This window comes from Bos indicus x Bos taurus, chromosome 22, assembly GCF_003369695.1.
Source record: "Bos indicus x Bos taurus breed Angus x Brahman F1 hybrid chromosome 22, Bos_hybrid_MaternalHap_v2.0, whole genome shotgun sequence".
NCBI classification, from domain to species: Eukaryota; Metazoa; Chordata; class Mammalia; order Artiodactyla; family Bovidae; genus Bos; species Bos indicus x Bos taurus.
In genome coordinates, this window is record NC_040097.1 from 9,909,908 (window position 1) to 9,926,460 (window position 16,553).

General features: G+C 59.5%; 2 protein-coding genes across 4 annotated transcripts; both read right to left on the reverse strand.

Annotated features, from left to right (window-relative positions):
• LOC113880614 lies at positions 1 to 4,423 on the reverse strand. The gene is made up of 9 exons (XM_027523000.1): positions 4,339 to 4,423; positions 3,915 to 4,171; positions 3,619 to 3,783; positions 3,371 to 3,509; positions 2,393 to 2,582; positions 2,171 to 2,312; positions 1,835 to 2,008; positions 1,476 to 1,632; positions 1 to 1,201 (listed from the first exon to the last, which is right to left on the reverse strand). Exons 1-9 carry the CDS (start codon positions 4,349 to 4,351, stop codon positions 1,068 to 1,070), a joined length of 1,371 nt encoding a protein of 456 aa, XP_027378801.1. The 5' UTR covers positions 4,352 to 4,423; the 3' UTR covers positions 1 to 1,067.
• LOC113880607 (laminin subunit beta-2-like) lies at positions 4,411 to 16,166 on the reverse strand. Of its 3 annotated transcripts, XM_027522988.1 has the most exons (27): positions 15,458 to 16,166; positions 15,288 to 15,373; positions 14,975 to 15,156; positions 14,702 to 14,828; positions 14,548 to 14,621; positions 14,250 to 14,438; positions 14,118 to 14,181; positions 12,576 to 12,775; positions 12,368 to 12,488; positions 12,097 to 12,285; positions 11,819 to 11,998; positions 11,584 to 11,696; positions 10,912 to 10,991; positions 10,669 to 10,825; positions 10,151 to 10,297; positions 9,822 to 9,980; positions 9,613 to 9,734; positions 8,999 to 9,119; positions 8,106 to 8,298; positions 7,869 to 8,012; positions 7,553 to 7,784; positions 7,312 to 7,475; positions 6,544 to 6,783; positions 6,229 to 6,449; positions 5,578 to 5,674; positions 4,846 to 5,063; positions 4,411 to 4,502 (listed from the first exon to the last, which is right to left on the reverse strand). In XM_027522988.1, coding segments are annotated over exons 1-27 (3,897 nt in total). In that variant the 5' UTR covers positions 15,460 to 16,166; the 3' UTR covers positions 4,411 to 4,427. The 3 variants fall into 3 exon arrangements, with proteins under 3 accessions (XP_027378789.1, XP_027378788.1, XP_027378787.1); XM_027522987.1 differs by lacking the exon at positions 4,411 to 4,502 and having other exon boundaries at positions 4,569 to 5,063; positions 14,702 to 14,816; XM_027522986.1 differs by lacking the exon at positions 4,411 to 4,502 and having other exon boundaries at positions 4,569 to 5,063.
• Positions 16,167 to 16,553: the final 387 nt, after the last annotated feature.

Below are 16,553 nucleotides of genomic sequence, written 5' to 3' on the forward strand. Positions count from 1 at the left end.
TCACCTGGAAACCTTTATTGTGCCCCCAGGCCCAGGTCTGCACAAAGCCAGGGGAACACTGGGGTTTGGGGTCCTAGGCCACTGTAGTTCAGGGACAAACCAAGTAGGGGTTGTGGCATAAGCCAAGGAGAGGAGTGTCATCTTGGAGACCTCAAGGGGCCATGGAGACTGTGTCCCCAGTGTCGTCGGTGCTATGCGCGTCTCCATCACTTAGGCTTTTCAGTCCCAGGGCTCCAGCATCAGGGGGGCGGTGGAAAGGCGCACTCAGGGTGCCAAGCCCCCTCTTCCGGGACTGTGAGAAGCTTTAGGACAGCATGACCGGAAGGACAGGACAACATGAGGGTTTGGGAGAGGTGGAGAAAGGCCATCCCCTGTCCAGGCTCTCTGCCTCCCCCAGTCGCTACAACAAGTAGGCATGAGAAGAACTGTTTCCTGGTATGAAAAAGGGAGCTGGGCACCGACAACAGACCACAGCGGTAGCGAGTGAATCCAGATCTTCCGGCTATTCATCCACTCCGGACGTTTCGGCCCGCCGGGAGCGCCCAGATCCGGGCTTGGAATGCGGGCTGCGGGAGCGTGTGCCCCACCCAGGCCCCTGGGACCTCGGCGGGGACCAGACTCCGGGGTCCATAGGGCCCTGTCGGGACAACTTTGAGCTTGCTACATCTGCGCCTACTGTCTTGAGTCAGGTGGAGAGTACCCTGGAGTGGCAGGCCCAGGGAAAAAAGCTGGGGTTCTTTAGGGGAAACATCAAGGTTCACCAGTTATCTGGAGTGGGGTCACCAGACACCAGGGGGGTCACGTGGTCAATCTAAGGGGCTCAGGGATACTAGAGGGCGCTCAGAATTATGGATCACTCAGAGATAAGGCTCTATCAGGATCTCGGGGAGCACTAGATGGCCTCAGGGAGTTGTCCGTGACCCCTCCTATTTGTCAAGATCAGCGCACCACTAAATGACAGGCTGTCACATGGATCACTCAGGGTCAGCAGGCACTCTGGTGTCTCTGGGCTCTCAAGGTCAGGGGATTCCTGGGTCACTGTGGGGTCACTTGGAGTCAGACCGAAGTCAGCAGGTGCCGTATGCCCTGGCCCACAGCCGCATGTGGCCCAGTAGCTCTGCTGCCCGCTGCTCGAGAGCCCACAGCGTGGCCACTTTCTTGCCCAGTGCCTCCTCATTCTGAGCCAGGCGGCGTTCCAACCCTGGGGATTAAGGTCATCTGAGCCAGGCTCTGACCTCTGGCCCTAATCTCTGACCCTGGTCGTCATCTCCATCAAGACCCTGACTCTGATCCCAGCCCTAAATAAGCTCTAACACTAATCAACATTTGACCCCTCTGTTCTGGACTTTGACCCCAGCCTGATCCTCATATGAATATGGACCCAACCTGGATCCAGCCCTGACCCTCCCACACCATCCCTCTAACTCTGACCCTGACCACCCCCTGTACCCACCCATCCTGGCCCAGCCACATACCCTCCAGTCTTCTCCAGCTGTTCTGTACCAGTGTTAGCAGCTCTTGGGCCTCAGCGCGCGCCCGGTGTGCCCGCTCTCCTGCATCCTGCACCGCGGCCACAAGGCTGTCCGTGCCCTCCTGCAACTCCATCACACCCAGCTGGGCCACCTGCAGCTCCTAGGGCAGGGCTGGCTCTGAAAGCCCACCCACCTGGACCCTACCATCCCAAAAGCACTGCCTCCTGAAGTTCCCGGGAGGAAGCAGGGCTTTAGAACTGAGACCCTGCCTCAGCCCAGTGTAGCCCAGTCCCACCTAAACTCCAATTCATGCTACTCCACAGGGGTCCCTGGGACCCTGAAGTCCGCTTTTCCCATCTCACCTGGCCCAGGCTCCTGGCCATGCCCAGGGCATGCGTGGCTTGCTCTTCTGCCTCCCGGGCCTGCCGCTGAGTCAGGGCCAAACGGGTCCTGAGAGCCACAGGTCCACTGGACAGATGTCCCAGTACTGGGGTCACATCCCCTGCCAGTGCAACCTGGGCCAGGTGGCTGGCCACCTGGGGTGGAGATCAGGGGATCACAAAGAGCTCACAGCACGGCAGGGTATTTAGCACTGTGTTGTCAGAATAGGTCAAGGATCTCAGGGGAAGAATAGAGATAGCAGCCTCTGAACAAGAGGCGTGAGGGACTGAAGGGCATGGGGGCGGGGCGCGGATCACCTCCTGTACACTGGCCTCCAGACCGTGAAGTCTCTGTTTCACCACCTGCAGCCCTTGTTCTGCAGCCCTTGCATGAGTTCCCGCCTCAGCCAGCACTCCCTCCAAATCCAGTGCTTGGTGCAGAGCCCTGGCTGTACCCACCCTGAAGGATGCAGGCAATCAGTCTGGCATTCCCTTCCTCCCCACCCTCTGACCTCTACCACCAGCCTCCTGGCCCTTCACCTGGTCTGCTGTGCCCAATGGAGGACACCTTCAGCTTTGGGCAGCTCCTGACCCTCGGCATCTGGTGCAGGGAGGGCACCCTGGATCTGATCCAGCAGGAAGGCAAGGCCCGCTGCCCCATCTTGGGGGACAGGCACCACCAGCCCACGCCATGCCACCAGCTCTATGCTCACAGCATCTGCACCTTCAGCTGTGGGGATGGAGGTAGGGATCCTGGACGTGAACTCTGATCCCTGACTCAACGAGCCTTGACCCTAACCTTTCACTGACCCTGCCTCTGATATGACTATACTGTGTGCTAGAGACTGTGTGCATGCTCAGTCATGTCCAGTTCTTTGTGACCCCATGGACTGGAGCCCGCCAGGCTCCTCTGTCCATGGGATTCCCCAGGCAAGAATACTGGAATGGGTTGCCATTTCCTCCTCCAAGGGATCTTCCCAACTCAGGGACCGAACCCATGTCTCCTGCACTGGCAGGTGAATTCTTTACCACTGAGCCATCTGGGAAGCTCATGCTAGACGCTTCCAAGAACCAATTGTTACATTTTCAGGAATTATATTAAGCACTTGTTAAATAATGTGTGTGTGTGTGTGTGTGTGTTCAGTCACTCAGTCTTGTCCAACTCTTTGTGATCCCTATGGACTGTGGCCCACCAGGCTCCTCTGTCCATGGGATTCCCCAGGCAAGAATACTGGAGTGGGCTGCCATTTCCTCCTCCAGTTGTTAAATAATAGGTAGGCTGATATCAGCCATGATGGGAATTACTCATACCATGAAAATTGACAAACATTACAAATCAAGTCCTCCTGACCCCTAGGTCTAACCTGTTAAAGATTCGCTAGCACACTAGTGCTCCCACTGGACCCCTGGTCAGCCCTGACAAGTCTTCCTCATTCTAGGAGTATCCTAGCAGGGTCCTGGAGACCCACCTGCCCCTGCCCTCAGCAGTGAACAGACATATAACCAGCAGACATGTACCCAAGAGGAAATGCTGGACGGTCTGCACAGTTGCTTGCACACGAGCCATGGTGGCCACGCCCCAGGGCCCCCTTGCACGACGCCACGTCTCCCAGGCCTGGATTCCTGTGGAGCTTGCAGTGGCCTGGGTCTGCCGTAGCTGGTAGGGGTGGGCCATATATGGAATGTGTCTCTTGTGAGCCCATGGCCAAGGCATCGTACCCTGTGACTCCCCCAGGCCCCCCTCCACAGACCCCACAGCTCTGTACCAGATGCTGGCACTGCTCCAAGGTGATGAATGCTATGTCCAGGCTATGGGAGGAGTCACGGGAGGCAATGAGAGCCCACTGGGAGGTAGGCAGGGTCCCAGGGCAAGAGGGAACACCAGAGGGCACAGGAACATGGGCCAGCCCAGGTCCCTGACCCCTGCATCCCTGCCAACAAGATCAGGGTCCCAGTGAGGAATTTATGTCCTGGATCTCGAATGGCCCTACATTCAGTTTAGCCCCAGGAGAGAGTCCTCTCCTTGGCAAAACATCCCCCAGTGACCCATATTTCCACCCACCACTCCAGCTTTGTCTAGCAGTCCCAGAAGCCGAGGGCTCAGCCTCTGGACCCTGTCGACCAGCCCCTTCAATTTCAGCCGCAACACAGCTGGCCCTCTGGGCCGGCCTGTTGCCCACAGTAGCTGCTCTGTCCACCGCCGGGCCTCCTGGGCCTGTCCCAGGAGGCTTTCTGGTCCTCCAAGTGTGGCCACGACCTGGACTGTACGCAGGGCCTCTTGAGAAAGCAGGGCAGCTGAGGAGACCTGGGCCTTAGCATCTGTAGGTGATGGGAATGACAGAGGGGTGGCTCGGGGCTCCACTGGCTGAGGTGGGGTCCATCAGCCTCCTGGGCCCCCCAGATACATAAGCAAAGGCACCTATTCCCTTCCTCCTGGCCCAGCCTTGCCCCCACCCTCACCTGTGGCCCATCTACCTTGGCCTCACCTTGGGCTCCCATGGCCTTCCTGGGCCAGGCCAGGCCCTTGACACAGTCTAACTCCTGGGATAATTCTTCCAGATGTTCACACTGTCCCCTAACCCATGAGTCTCTCTCTGCCACAACCTGTGCTGTGACCCATAGTGTCTGGCCCAATGTGGTTCTTTCTGTCCTGTGGGAAGATGGAATATCAGCCTGGCCACAGATGCCCTTTTCCCCCTGTCTCCTCACTCCAGAGGACTCACCTCACTTTCGAACCCAGGACTCAGATAGCCAGCCAGAGACCGTCTGAGTCCCTGACCCTGGGAGGCCAGCTGCAGCCCTCCTCCCTAATGACCCCAGACCCCTTGCCTGAGTCCGGTGATCCACTCTGTAAATTGTTGCAGGGGACCTCTGGTGGGGGAAGGTGATTCCAGGAGTGTCTGGGCCTGCTGGAGTTTACCCTCCAGGGCCTGCAGCTGATCTCCCCGGAGCCCAGCACCCCAGCCAGGCATGCCCTGGCGCAGGGCAGCCACCTCATGGACCATGGTGTCCAGATGCAGCTGGAGGGGAGCCAGGCGTTGGTCCCAGGAGGCGAAGCAGGGAGGGCAGGACATGCAGTGTGGGAAGCCTCCTGTGGAGCCACGGGCACACGCCTGGCACCTCGGCCCTGAGATACCCTCTCGGCAGCGGCAGGTGCCTGTGTGCGGGTCACAGCTGGGCGAGATGGAGCCCTGGGGGTCACAGGCACAGGCTGTGCCAAGAGAGACAGGGTCAGGGCAGGGAGCAGGTGGCGCTCACCCCAGCCCCGCCCCCACCAAGCCAGGAAGAGGAAAACTGCCCTGTGTGAGCGTGGTGGTCTCTCCTAAGCCACTGCTCCGACGGCCAGGGGTACTGGCATCTACCCCGGCCAGAGGGGCCATCCCGAGTGGCTGCCTTTGGGCAGGAAGACAGCCTGGGGCTCCAAGGGCTCTGCAGCCCAGGCTGGGGTCAGCTCGGGTCAAGACTGGCAGGTGGGGTCAGGAGAGAACCACCCAGCATGTCTGCTCCACAGACCCACCTGACATGGCCTTGCCTACACTCTTTCCCTGTAGCTGTTTTCACGACTATTACTTTAAGTTTTGGAGGAAACAGCCATGAACACGTTGTGCACTCCCTCAGGTCAAGCCCAGGGTTCCCCTGCCCCCGCCACCCCACCCCAAGGGCCCTGTCAGGACGGCCTCACCCCTGGTGGTGGTGGAGCGTGTGAACCAGTGTGCCCCGCTCACCTCTGCACTCCTGCTCCGGGTCACCCCAGTACCCATCCTGACACCGGGAGCACGTGCGGCCCCCAAATCCTGCCCGGCAGGGGCACTGACCCGTGACCTGAGGGAAAAGAGTGTGGCCAGTCAGTGAAACAACGAGGGAGGGAGAAGGGCAAGAGGGCCCAGAGCAGCACACTGGTGCCGCCCCTCAGCCCTGTCCCAGCCAGGCAGTACCCACACTTGTGCTTGGCAGCAGGCTCCTCCCCTCCTTCTGCCTCTGGTCTGAGCCCCAGGCCAGCCCCCACTTTCCCACCATCCCCCGACGGGCCCTCTGCGTTCTCAGCTCCTGACAGGCCCCTGTGTGTCCCGAGTTGAGCGCCCCGCTGTCTCCACCCCCTCTGACTCCCTGACTCCCACCCTGTCCACACCAGGGACCCGAGAACACACTTCAGATCTTGTCTCCTTCAGGCACCAAATGAATGGGGTTGGACCTGTGTGGTCTCAGGTTTGCTCACAGCTCACGTCACACGAGAGCACAGACACACAGCTGTTCGCAGCCCTGTACACCTCTGTGTTAACACTCACACCGGCCCTAAATCACACCATGTCACAGGCATGGACATGCACTCACACCTGGCCACGGCTGCGTGCCACGCACAACACGGGCTGACTCACCGGGTGACACCCCGGCTGCAAAGTGTGTCGGGCGTGGCAGCTGCAGGGCTCACAGCCCCGGGGCCCCCCGAGGTTCCAGAAGAGGGGGGCACAGCGGCTACAGTCCCGCCCCAGTGTGTGGGGGCGGCAGGGGCACTGCCCGCTGACCGGGTCACAGAAGCAGGCTTCAGCCTCAGGTGGGCACCTTACAGGGCTGGTGCCCCGGGGGTCACAGCTGCAGCCTGGGGACAGGAAGGGCTTGACAGGGGCTGAGGAATGCAAATCCACCCCTCCCCCACCTCGGAACGCCCTCACCCACCCCACCCACACACTCACGCCGGCAGCCCCCTGGGCGCAGGGCACTGCCGTGGAAGCCAGGCCGGCAGTGGGCACAGCCAGCGCCGTGGCTGTGGTGCAGACAGCGCTGGCAATGTCCGCTGTGGGGGTCACAGGCGGCTGGGTCACGAGGATCAATATTGTTGTTGCACTGGCAGGGCCGGCAGGGACTCCTTCTGGGGTCATCTCCAGGCCAGGGGCGCCCAAAGTAGCCGGGGGAGCAGCGGTCACAGCGGGGTCCTGGAGTGGATGGAAGTGAGAGGGGGTTATGTTAGGTGTCTTCCTATACCTTCGGGGCCTCTGGGTCCCACTTAACCAGCCAAAAAGTCTGCCATCCAGCCAGGAGGGCAGAGGATAGGATAGACACACTGTGGCCCATCTTCTTGGTCTACAAGTTCCACGCCTCTAATGCATTAAGAATGGGAACTCCCGGGACTTCCCAGGTGGTCCAGTGGTAAAGGATTCACCTTCCAATGCAGGGGACGCGGGTTCAATCCCTGATCGGGGAACTAAGATTCTATATGCCCCATGGCAAGTAAGCCCACGCGCCACAACTAGAAAAGCCTGCTCACTGCACCCACTGAGCCTGTGCATCACAACAAAGACCCAGCACAGCCAGAAAAAAAGAATGGGAACTCCTTGAAGAGAGGAGCCCAGCCTGTAGCTCAAACACACAGGTGGCACTGGCAGAGATTTGCTTTGTGGACCTAACAGGATTGTGAACAAGTGAGCGGGGCTGTGGGTTGGTCACTGCCAACCGTGCCTCACCTGCATAGCCGGGGGCACAGAGGCACAGGACACGTCCACTGGTGCTGTCCACATGGCAGGAGGTCCCATGATAGAGGCCTGAGCCAGGGTGCCCAGGACAGGGGCAGGGCTGGCACCGCTGGCCTGAGCCCAGGGTGGGGTCTCCATAGTAGCCATCCAAGCACCTGGGGGCAGTGGCATGTGGAGCGGGGGCCTAGACCCTCATCCTGACCCCTCCCCAACCCTTCCAGGGCAGCCTCACCTCTCACAATGCCGGCCTGTGGTGGCTCCGCGGCAGTCCTGGCAGACGCCTGTGAGTGGGTGGCACAACTCGGCGTGTCCATTGCAGGCACAGGGCTGGCAGCGTGGGAAGCCCCACCGGCCAGAGAGGCAACGGTCACAGCGGCGACCAGCACAGCCTGCCCAACACGTGCACTGCCCACTCGTAGAGTTACAGACGGCACTGGCAGCCCCCTCGGGGTGGCAGCGGCACTCTGGGAAGTGACAGGGCAATCAAGCCACATAGAGAAATGACATGCTGGTCCCAGACCCCACACCCACGGGCCCTGAAGGCTCACCATGGCACCCGGTGGGCCCGAGGCCAAATGTCCCAGGCAAGCAGCGGTCACAGGTACGACCTGTGATATTAGGGCGGCAGGGGCATTGCCCCCCCAGTGGGGCACACTCGGTGCTCAGTGAACCCTGCAGGTGGCACTCACATGCTGGCAGGAGAAATGGCAAAATCAGATGAACCCTGCGGGGCCCACTGCAACCCCCATCCTCCAGTCCCCCTCCAGCCATGGCCACACGCTCACCGAGGCCACCTCCATGGAGCAGGGCTGAGATGCTGCAGGTGAGGCGGGCACAGGCCTCAGGCATGCTTTGGGGTGGGCTCACCCTCGCTGCCTCCAGGCAGCCCGCCTCGTGGAGCTCCTGCAAGCGCCTCAGGGCCCCCGGGTCCACGGACCTCAGTCCAGGCAACTCTCCAACCCGCGGCAGGAGCACTACCTAGTAGGAGGGTAGAGGGTGGAGGGCAGGGGACAGTAAGCCCCGTCCCACTTACTCACACCTGCGCTGGAACTTCCGTTTGTACACACGTTGGCCTTCACAGCCCCTTCCTGCCGCTTTCCTGTTTCTCTTTTGAGTCTATTTCTCTTTCCTCTCCAGTGGCCCCAGGGATTCCCTGGTGGCTGAGACAGCAAAGAATCTGCCCACAATGCAGGAGATCGGGGTTCGATCTCTGGGTCAGGAAGATACCCTGGAGTAGGGAACAGCTACCCACTCCAGTATTCTTGCCTGGAGAATTCCATGGGGTTACAGAGTTGAATATGACTGAGAGACTCACACACACATCAGTGGCCCCAAACCAATCTAGGCACTGCCACCCTCACTCCGAATCACTGCAGCAGCCACCCTCTAGCAGTGTCTTCCCTGCTCCAATCCCTTCCAGGGCTCCCACTTCCCCAGGACAAGCCCCTCCTCTGGCCCACAAGGTCCTGTGAGGCCTGGTGCCTGCCTGGCTGACCTGCCCTTGGCACATGTGTTCTCCCTGCCTGGATCCTCCTCCTTCCCTCTCTCCACCTACCTCAGGCCTCTTGGTGCAACTCTAGGCCTCCATGACTCCCTGTCCCTGGGCCCACTGCACCCACACTGTCCTGCTATAATTTGTGTCTCCCCCAGATGTGGCGGGGAGCCCCTAGGAGCTCACTGAATCCAGGAGGATCGTGCCCCCTTCGGGTCTCCGCCCCTCCTTGGTCCGCCACAGCCGCAGGGTCACGGAGTAGCGGGTTCCGGGTTCAAAGCAGAACGGTCTGGAAAGAACCACGGCTCTGCAGGGACCGGGGAGAGGAGTAAGGGTGGGCTGAGGAGGTCATGATCACACGGTCCAGGAACGCTCCATTTCCACTGTGCAGACGTGGGGTCTGGTGTTTCATCATACGAGCAGTGAAGAAACATTAAGGTGGAACTAAACCCTGCCCTGTTTTACATTAGGTCCCTGTTTTGAATGTTCTATGACATGTTAGCTTCCCTGGTGGCTCAGTGGTAAAGAACCTGCATTGGCAGGCGACGCGGGTTTGATCCCTGGACTGGGAAGATCTCCCAGAGGAGGGCATGGCAACCCACTCCAGTATTCTTGCCTGGAGAATTCCATGGACAGAGGAACCTGGCGGGCTACAGTCTATGGGGTTGCAAAAGAGTCGGACATGATTTATCAACTAAAGATGTAACATGTTGGGCGTTTCCCACTTCGTTTGGGTATTGCTTCAGATGTGTTGGCTACATAATAGAGTCTTGATTTGGGGGTCACAGGGTTCCCCCTACCTGCGCGCATGGGTCAAGGTCGCCTTGAACAGCTGCTCTGAGGGCAACGGACGGGCACAGCGGGTACTGCGGGGCTGTGACTGGGCACGGACCCGGACTAATGCCTGCCACACTTCAGGTGCCTAGGATCAGGAGCCAGCAGTCAAGAAGCTGCCCCAACCCACCACCTGGCACCACCCACCTACCTGGCTGGCAACCATGCCACTGACCTGGGTCTCATAGCGTAGGACGATGTCATAGTCCAGGGCGCGAGGCACTGTGGGTGCCAGCAGAGAGAGGCCAGCCCCGTCCACCACACGTGCGAAGTCTGAGCCCCTCCCCAGTGCAAAGCCAGATCCCTGATGCAGGGGCGGGGGCTTCCCTGGGGTCTGGATGTGAGACACAGACTCCTAGGCCCAAACCATTCCAGGACCGAGAACACTCAGGATTCAGGTTCCCATTCCTCTAAGATCCCAGTGACCCACAGCCCCAGGGCTTGGGCCCCTCCCTACTAAGACCTAGTGACCTATGACCCAACCCTGCCCCTCGGAGTCCTTACCCTGGGCAGCTGGTGGCTGTACCGGGCTTGCCTGGCACGTTGGAGGACACAGTCAGGGTCACGCTGTCTCCAAAGTCGGGGCCCGAGCCAACCAGAGGAGGTCCCTGGGGCTGGTGTACAGTAGCGGGGAGCAGGCCAGGGGGCTCCCTGGGGGCAAGTCAATTGTCAGTGTCCTCCCATACTGTCCTGGCTGGGGATTTTTTTTTTCTTTTGGCCACAGTTTGCAACTTGTGGAATCTTACTTCCCTGAGCAGGGATTGAACCCACCACCCTCAGCAGTGAGAGCTCAAAGTTCTAACCACTGGACCACCAGGGAAAACCTGTCATGGGAATATGTTCCCACTCTGTTCAAGTCACCAAACTTCCAACTATGCTGATTCCACCCCTACCTGGACCTGCCTCACCTTCCTAATCCTGTCCGGCCTCTTCTTCCAACTAGCTCTCTCTGGACGTGCTCTCCCTGCCCTGAGCCCCAAGGTGTGAGCCTTGATTTCCCCCTGCCCCTGCTGGACACTCACAGGCAGCTGGGGGTCAGCAGGCTGGAGGCTGCGGCCATGCTCTGCTTCGGCAGTGGCCTGGTCGAGGGTGGCGCAGAAGTACCCAGACTGGAGTTCCTGGCAGCGGCGGCCATGCAGGTGGGGGCGGCAGAGGCAGAGGCCCTGCCCTGCAGAACACCTGGGCCAGAGTGGGGATGGGGATGGGACACAGTCGACTCCCCAACTCTCTCCGCTGGACCCAGACCCCCAGGCCCTGCCCTGTACCTGTTGCTGTAGGCACCCCCAAAGTCACAGTCACAGGGCCGACAGCCTAGAGAGTCACTGCTCAGACCCCAGAACTCAGGCTGTAAAAGAAGAAGGTGGGTGGAGGAAGGAGAGGAAGATGTGGGCAATGAGAGGACCATCAGGAGCCTGGGGCTGAAAGTATACGGGGACCAGTCGTAGGAAGAAGCTGGTGGGGGAGCTCAGGGCTTGAATGCTCTTCTGTGTCCATCTGGGAAGGCCAGAGGGGCCCCTGGTGGACTCCTGCACGGCTCCACAGAGGGGAGGTAAGAGGAGGAGGACACAACCAGGAGTAAAATAAAAGTTAAAGGACTTGTAACGTTCAAGGAGAGGCAAGAAGGGGATGCTCCGAGTGCCTCTTCAACCTCTTTTACTGTGAAACACCTTTAAACTCAGTGCACCATACTTCTGCCACTCCTTTTAACTGCTTTTCCTTCTTTTGTTACCAAAGCTCCCCCATGCTGGCTCAGCTAGCCAGGGCGGCGCTGACTCTGGTGACCAGGTCAGGAAGTGGCACCGACCCACCTTCAAGGCTCAGTCTGCACTCACACTTGTTACAACCTGGTACTTGCCAGCTTCTAGAAGCTCAGCACCCCATTTCAAGGTCAGATCAGAAGCGGGGGGTGGGGGGGTGGGGGGAGGTTCAAGCCTCACCAGACAGCGGCTGCAGTCCCGTCCAGAGACAAAGCGTTTGCAGTGACAGGCACCGCTGGATGGATCACAGGCCTGAGTGCTGGGGACCCGGCCCCGGGCGTTGCACCTGCAGGCTAGGGCACACAGCTGTCAGAGTGCTTCGGGACTGCTGCGGGGGCCGGGGTGCTATTAGGGCAGTAACTGGGGACAGAGCAAGGAGGACCTGGGGATGGGGGTCACGCTGAAGGTCACTCACGCTGGCAGCCTTCTGACTGGGTGAGGCTCAGGCCATAGTGACCTGGCCGGCAGGAGTCACAGCGCTGGCCCCAGACGTGAACTTTGCAGCGACACTGCCCAGAGAGGAGACCCCGGGTGGTGTCTGTGTAGGCATCACACAAACCCCCTTCCAGGGCACCCATAGGGTTGCAGTCACAGGCTGGGTCAGGGGTCAGAAGTGGGGACAGAGTCAGGTCAGAGGTCATGTGAAGTTTAAGGATCAAGGTCACAACTGGGATCGGGGACTGGAGGGCTCACGTTTGCAGGAGTGAAGGGAGCGGGGGTCCTCCAGGGGGTCCCGGTGGAAGAAGGGCTGGCAGAGCTCACAGTGGCGCCCGGCCGTGTTGTGTTGACATGCATCGCACACACCTCCACTCACGTTGCCAGATGCGAGATACAGGGCCATGTCAAAGTGACAACTGCGGGCGTGCCCATGGCACTTGCATTCTGGAGCCGGGCAAAGAAGGTGGGCATGGAGTGGGCTGACCCATGGCAGGTGTGGCCAGACAAAGCGGGGCATGGCACCTACCCTGGCAGGTGTGGGGGTACCCAGGCTCTGCTGCCTGCCACGGGTGGTCCTGGTACAGGCCCTGGCAACGTTCACAGTGGGTACCAGTGGTGTGGTGGCGGCAGACACAATGGCCATGCACCTAACAGGGATGAGGGCAAGATGAGTCGGCCCTGGTTCCCTGGCTTACCCTCCCACCAGCCACTGGTGCCCCTCCGGGAGTACTCACCATGCCTTCCACGCTGGGTGGGGACCCGGGTGCGGGCCTGCACTCGGAAGCATGGCCGTGGCACAGGCAGCTGCCTGCAATCACTAGCTCATAGAGAGCATAGTAGTAGAAGGGGTGGCCCCTGAGGCCCCCCAGGGGCCTGTCACCCAGTGTGTGCAGCTTGGAGAAGTTCACACGGAGGTTAGTCACACGCAGGAGTTCTGGAGACATATGGAGAGCCCTCAGGTGCACAGAGGTTGTGACCCCTCTATGCCAAAGGTGGAGGCGGCACTGTGGGGTTTCTCCCCTCTCTACATCACTGAAGCCACTCCTCCAGCACCTGCGCTGTGCGATTCTCCCACCCCAACCCCCTGAGTATACCGTTTTAGGATGAGCACATCCCAGTGGCGATTATCCCACCTCTGCGCTGCGTCAGACCTGCCATCACCCCGGGGCTGAGACAGGCACACCCCACTGCTCCCTGGACACCCCTGTCCAGTATCACTAGATACGGGAAACCTGCTTCCCCAGTGCAGTAAAGGGCCCCATTCCCCAGCCTGTCACTAGACTCAGAGATCAGGTCTTCACCCAGCCAAACCACTTGCGGTATGTGTATTTATTGACTGCCCATCTTATTTGTTATGTGAGCTCCAAGACAGTTACCCTGTCTATCCTCTCCACTGAGCACTGCCCAGATGCCAGGCCCACAGTGGGGCTCCACGGGTCCACAGCCCCCTTTCTCTACACAGCTTAACTCAGTTACCAAGCCAAGGCCACCTCCTGTATCTCTTTGCCAGAGGTCCCTTTTCTTCTCATCAGAGGAACACGCTCTAGGCCTTAGAAGGGTGAAAGGTGTGTGTGCACATGCATGCCCAGTAGCTGGTAGTAATCTAAGTAAGTCAAGGTGGGTGGAGATCGTAGAACATAGATAAAAAGCTACTTTGGGGTTTGTCGTCCTGTTCTGGCCCTCTCCTGGCCTGGTTCTGGGCTGCCCTGCTGGGTTATGTTATGTTTCTCTTGTCCTTTAACAAGATTTATTTCACAAGGAAGAGATCCCACCCAGAGACACGATGGCACCACCTGGTGGCAGCTTCCGGAATGCAGTAAACTAAGGCGGGGTGGGAGGGCAGACAGGACCATGAAGGGGCTGTGATGGGGAACAGGGACAGTGGCTCACAGTTTACGGGGTACAGTGTGATACAAGTAGAGGTGGGGGAAAAAGATTGGTCTGGTAGGGCCAGGAGTGATGGGGACCACAGTAGGGCCTCCTCACAAAGGACTTCAGTGATGGGGCAGAAATATAAACTGCTAGCATGCTGGTCCCTATGCATTGGGCACAGGTATGGGGAGCACTAACGGGACATGCATGGGGAGCCCTGACAGGGGCCACAGTAAAGGACCAGGATGCGGCAAGGCTGCGAAACAATCGCTGGGGGGCTGAGCTGGTTTGCCTGCCGCTCTGCCCCACTAGTGCACAAACTTAGGCAGGATCTCTCCTCCCACAGGTAGGTTTCTGGTTTTCCTGACACACAAGGAATCCAGGACTGACCGTGGGATAGTTACCCTGAATCTCCGCGTTGTTTGTGTTCTCCGCCAGAAAGGATGGGTCCAGAACTTGGAAAATTACCTGGGAAGAAGCAAGCCTGAGCCTCTGGCTTCATGCCAGGGCCCCACCCTCCTTCCTCTGGGCCTGACCTCTCCCTCAGTGGCAGGCTCGATGTCTGAGTAACGCTGGTCACAGACGAGGTCACTGACTCTGCGGCCAGGGGCAGGAGGGATGCCAGGAAAGAGGCCTGAGCAGTTGTGGGCAAAGTAGCGGAACACATGCCAGGAGTGGCCATGGTCCACTGAGCGCTCAAGGAGCAGAGCTGCTGGGCGGAATGTCTGGGGACAAGAGAGGGTCCTTGGGTCACCAGGGGTACCCATCAGTGGTGGCCATCGGGTCAGGATCAGGAGGCAGAGAATAAGACTTCAGGGTGGGGCGCTGGGTCACCTTAAAAGTCATGATGAGGTGGGTAAAGTAAAAGGCACCTTCTAGGTCCAACTGGATGGTGACATTCTCAACACCTGTAACCACAAGGGCTGCTCAGTGGCCAGGCCTTGACCCGAGCCCAGACCTGCACACAGGGGCACACGAGGACCCTCACCACTCTCTGCTTGCCACCAGGTCTTTCTGCCATCAGGGTCACTCCGGGAGACCACATTCTCAATGCCATGGCTTTTCCCATCCCGAGAATCACAAAAGCAGCAATTCTGCGAGTCCTGGAGAAGCGCCTGAGGAGAGTTACTCAGCAGAAAGTGTATGGTTGGCCCCTACCCGCCTCCAAAACTTCACAGCAATGACCTGAACTCCCATGGGAGCTGAACTTGTCCAAAAAACCCAAAGATACCACCTCCAGAGGCCATACCCTTCTCCCTACCTGTAGTTTACTGACAACACAGTAGAGTTCAGGGCCATGGAGGCCACAGGTAGATGAGGTTCGAAGGCTCTGGCCACGGCCAATAACCAGGTTGCCAGTAGGTGGGTGGCAGTTGCCACCTGAGCAGCCGGGAGGAGGCATCATGTCTGGTACCTCCTGGGCACTTGTTCTGGGAGCCGGGACTTGGAGGGGGCAGGGTCTGAGTAGAGATCCTAGGGGTACCCTCCCCCCACCTCACCCCATCCCCCAGGAAAGCCTGGTGATTTCTCCTCCCCCTCCAAAAGGCTCTCAGGGAAAAAGACTCATCTCTCACCCATGGGTAGCAGCAGCAGCAGCAGGGCTAAGAGAAGGGGGCCTAGCCCGGCTGGGGCTCCTGGGCAGTGGGAGCCAGCATCAGGCCTGAGAAAGAGGATGCAGAGTGGGGCCCTAGCTGGGCCGTCCCCAGGATCTGAGTGCGGCCCTCAGTCCCATACCCATACTCACATGGTAGCTGAACGCAAGGCTATCAGAGCCAGGGAGCATGCAGGGTGGGGCCACGGCGCAGCTGGGAGCAGGGAGGTCCCCAGAGCCGGAGAAACCAAGGGAGGCCGTGGATGGGGACAGGATATTAATGGCGGCCACCAGATGCAGACGGAGGGTGGGGAGGGCGAGCGGCACACAGAGCTTCTCCGCCATCCAACGCAGCTGGCGCTAGTGGGGCCTAGTGGGGCCGCGGTTCAGACTAACCCACACGGGCAGAAAAGACCTGATTCTCATTCAAATGAGCTTCCACCCCAGCCCTGAAAGGCTGTTCTCTAGGAGCCTCTGGGGAATGTGTCCCCCTCCCCACCAGCCCCAGACGCTGCCTTTCAGGCTGGGCAGCCAGTGAAGGGCTGGCAGATGGGCAGGGAGCTTGTTTTGTCCAGGGCCCAGGGCCCTACCCCCTCTCCAAAGCAGACAGAACCAATAATGTCTGAAACGCACAAGCCCCCGTTGGAAAACGTGCTGAGACTGGACCTGGAAACGGAGCACTTGGAACCCAGGCAGAGTACAGAGAGAAGCAGTGTGCAAACTTTCCAGGCTCAGCAATCACAGCACTCCACCCACCCAAGAGTGTCCTGGTCAGTGAGGAGACTCTGGCCCTACAACCCAGAGCCACCCTGACCTCTGACTCAACCCCCAACCCCTTGCCACCAACTGGGGAAATTCAAGCTAGACCCTCTCCTGGAAGGAGCAGAACACAGAACAGGCAGAAGTACTTCAGCCCATTTAGGCCTGGCCCTGCCCCAGACAAGCCCCGACAAGGCCCCAAGGTTTCAGCCACAGTAGACAAGGCCAGCTGTCTGCACCACCCGTTCCCTGGACTAAAAACCTGTGGCTGCAAGCTGCCCCAAGTAGTCACCTGCTGTCCTCCTCCAAGGGGCCTATCTGGGCAACACACCAGGGCAGCCCCAAGGGGAGGTGTCCCACTTGAGTGGCTCGGCCGCCCCCCTTTCACTCATACCCATGACGTTCCCCAGGCTACCAGGCTCCTCTCTGGCATCCTTGTTCCTGGGGCTACTTTTCCTATCCGCTCAAGCTGGCCTCCCAGCAGTCACAT

Coding starts and splice junctions, on each gene's coding strand:
- LOC113880614 (XM_027523000.1), bottom strand. Junction 3,784..3,914: donor TGCTAGACAAAGCTGGAGTG/GTGGGTGGAAAT, acceptor TCTTGTTGGCAG/GGATGCAGGGGTCAGGGACC. Junction 1,202..1,475: donor CAGCTGGAGAAGACTGGAGG/GTATGTGGCTGG, acceptor CTTAATCCCCAG/GGTTGGAACGCCGCCTGGCT.
- LOC113880607 (XM_027522986.1), bottom strand. Junction 12,776..14,117: donor AAACAACGCGGAGATTCAGG/GTAACTATCCCA, acceptor ATATGTCTCCAG/AACTCCTGCGTGTGACTAAC. Junction 5,064..5,577: donor CCCGGAGCAGGAGTGCAGAG/GTGAGCGGGGCA, acceptor CTCTTGGCACAG/CCTGTGCCTGTGACCCCCAG.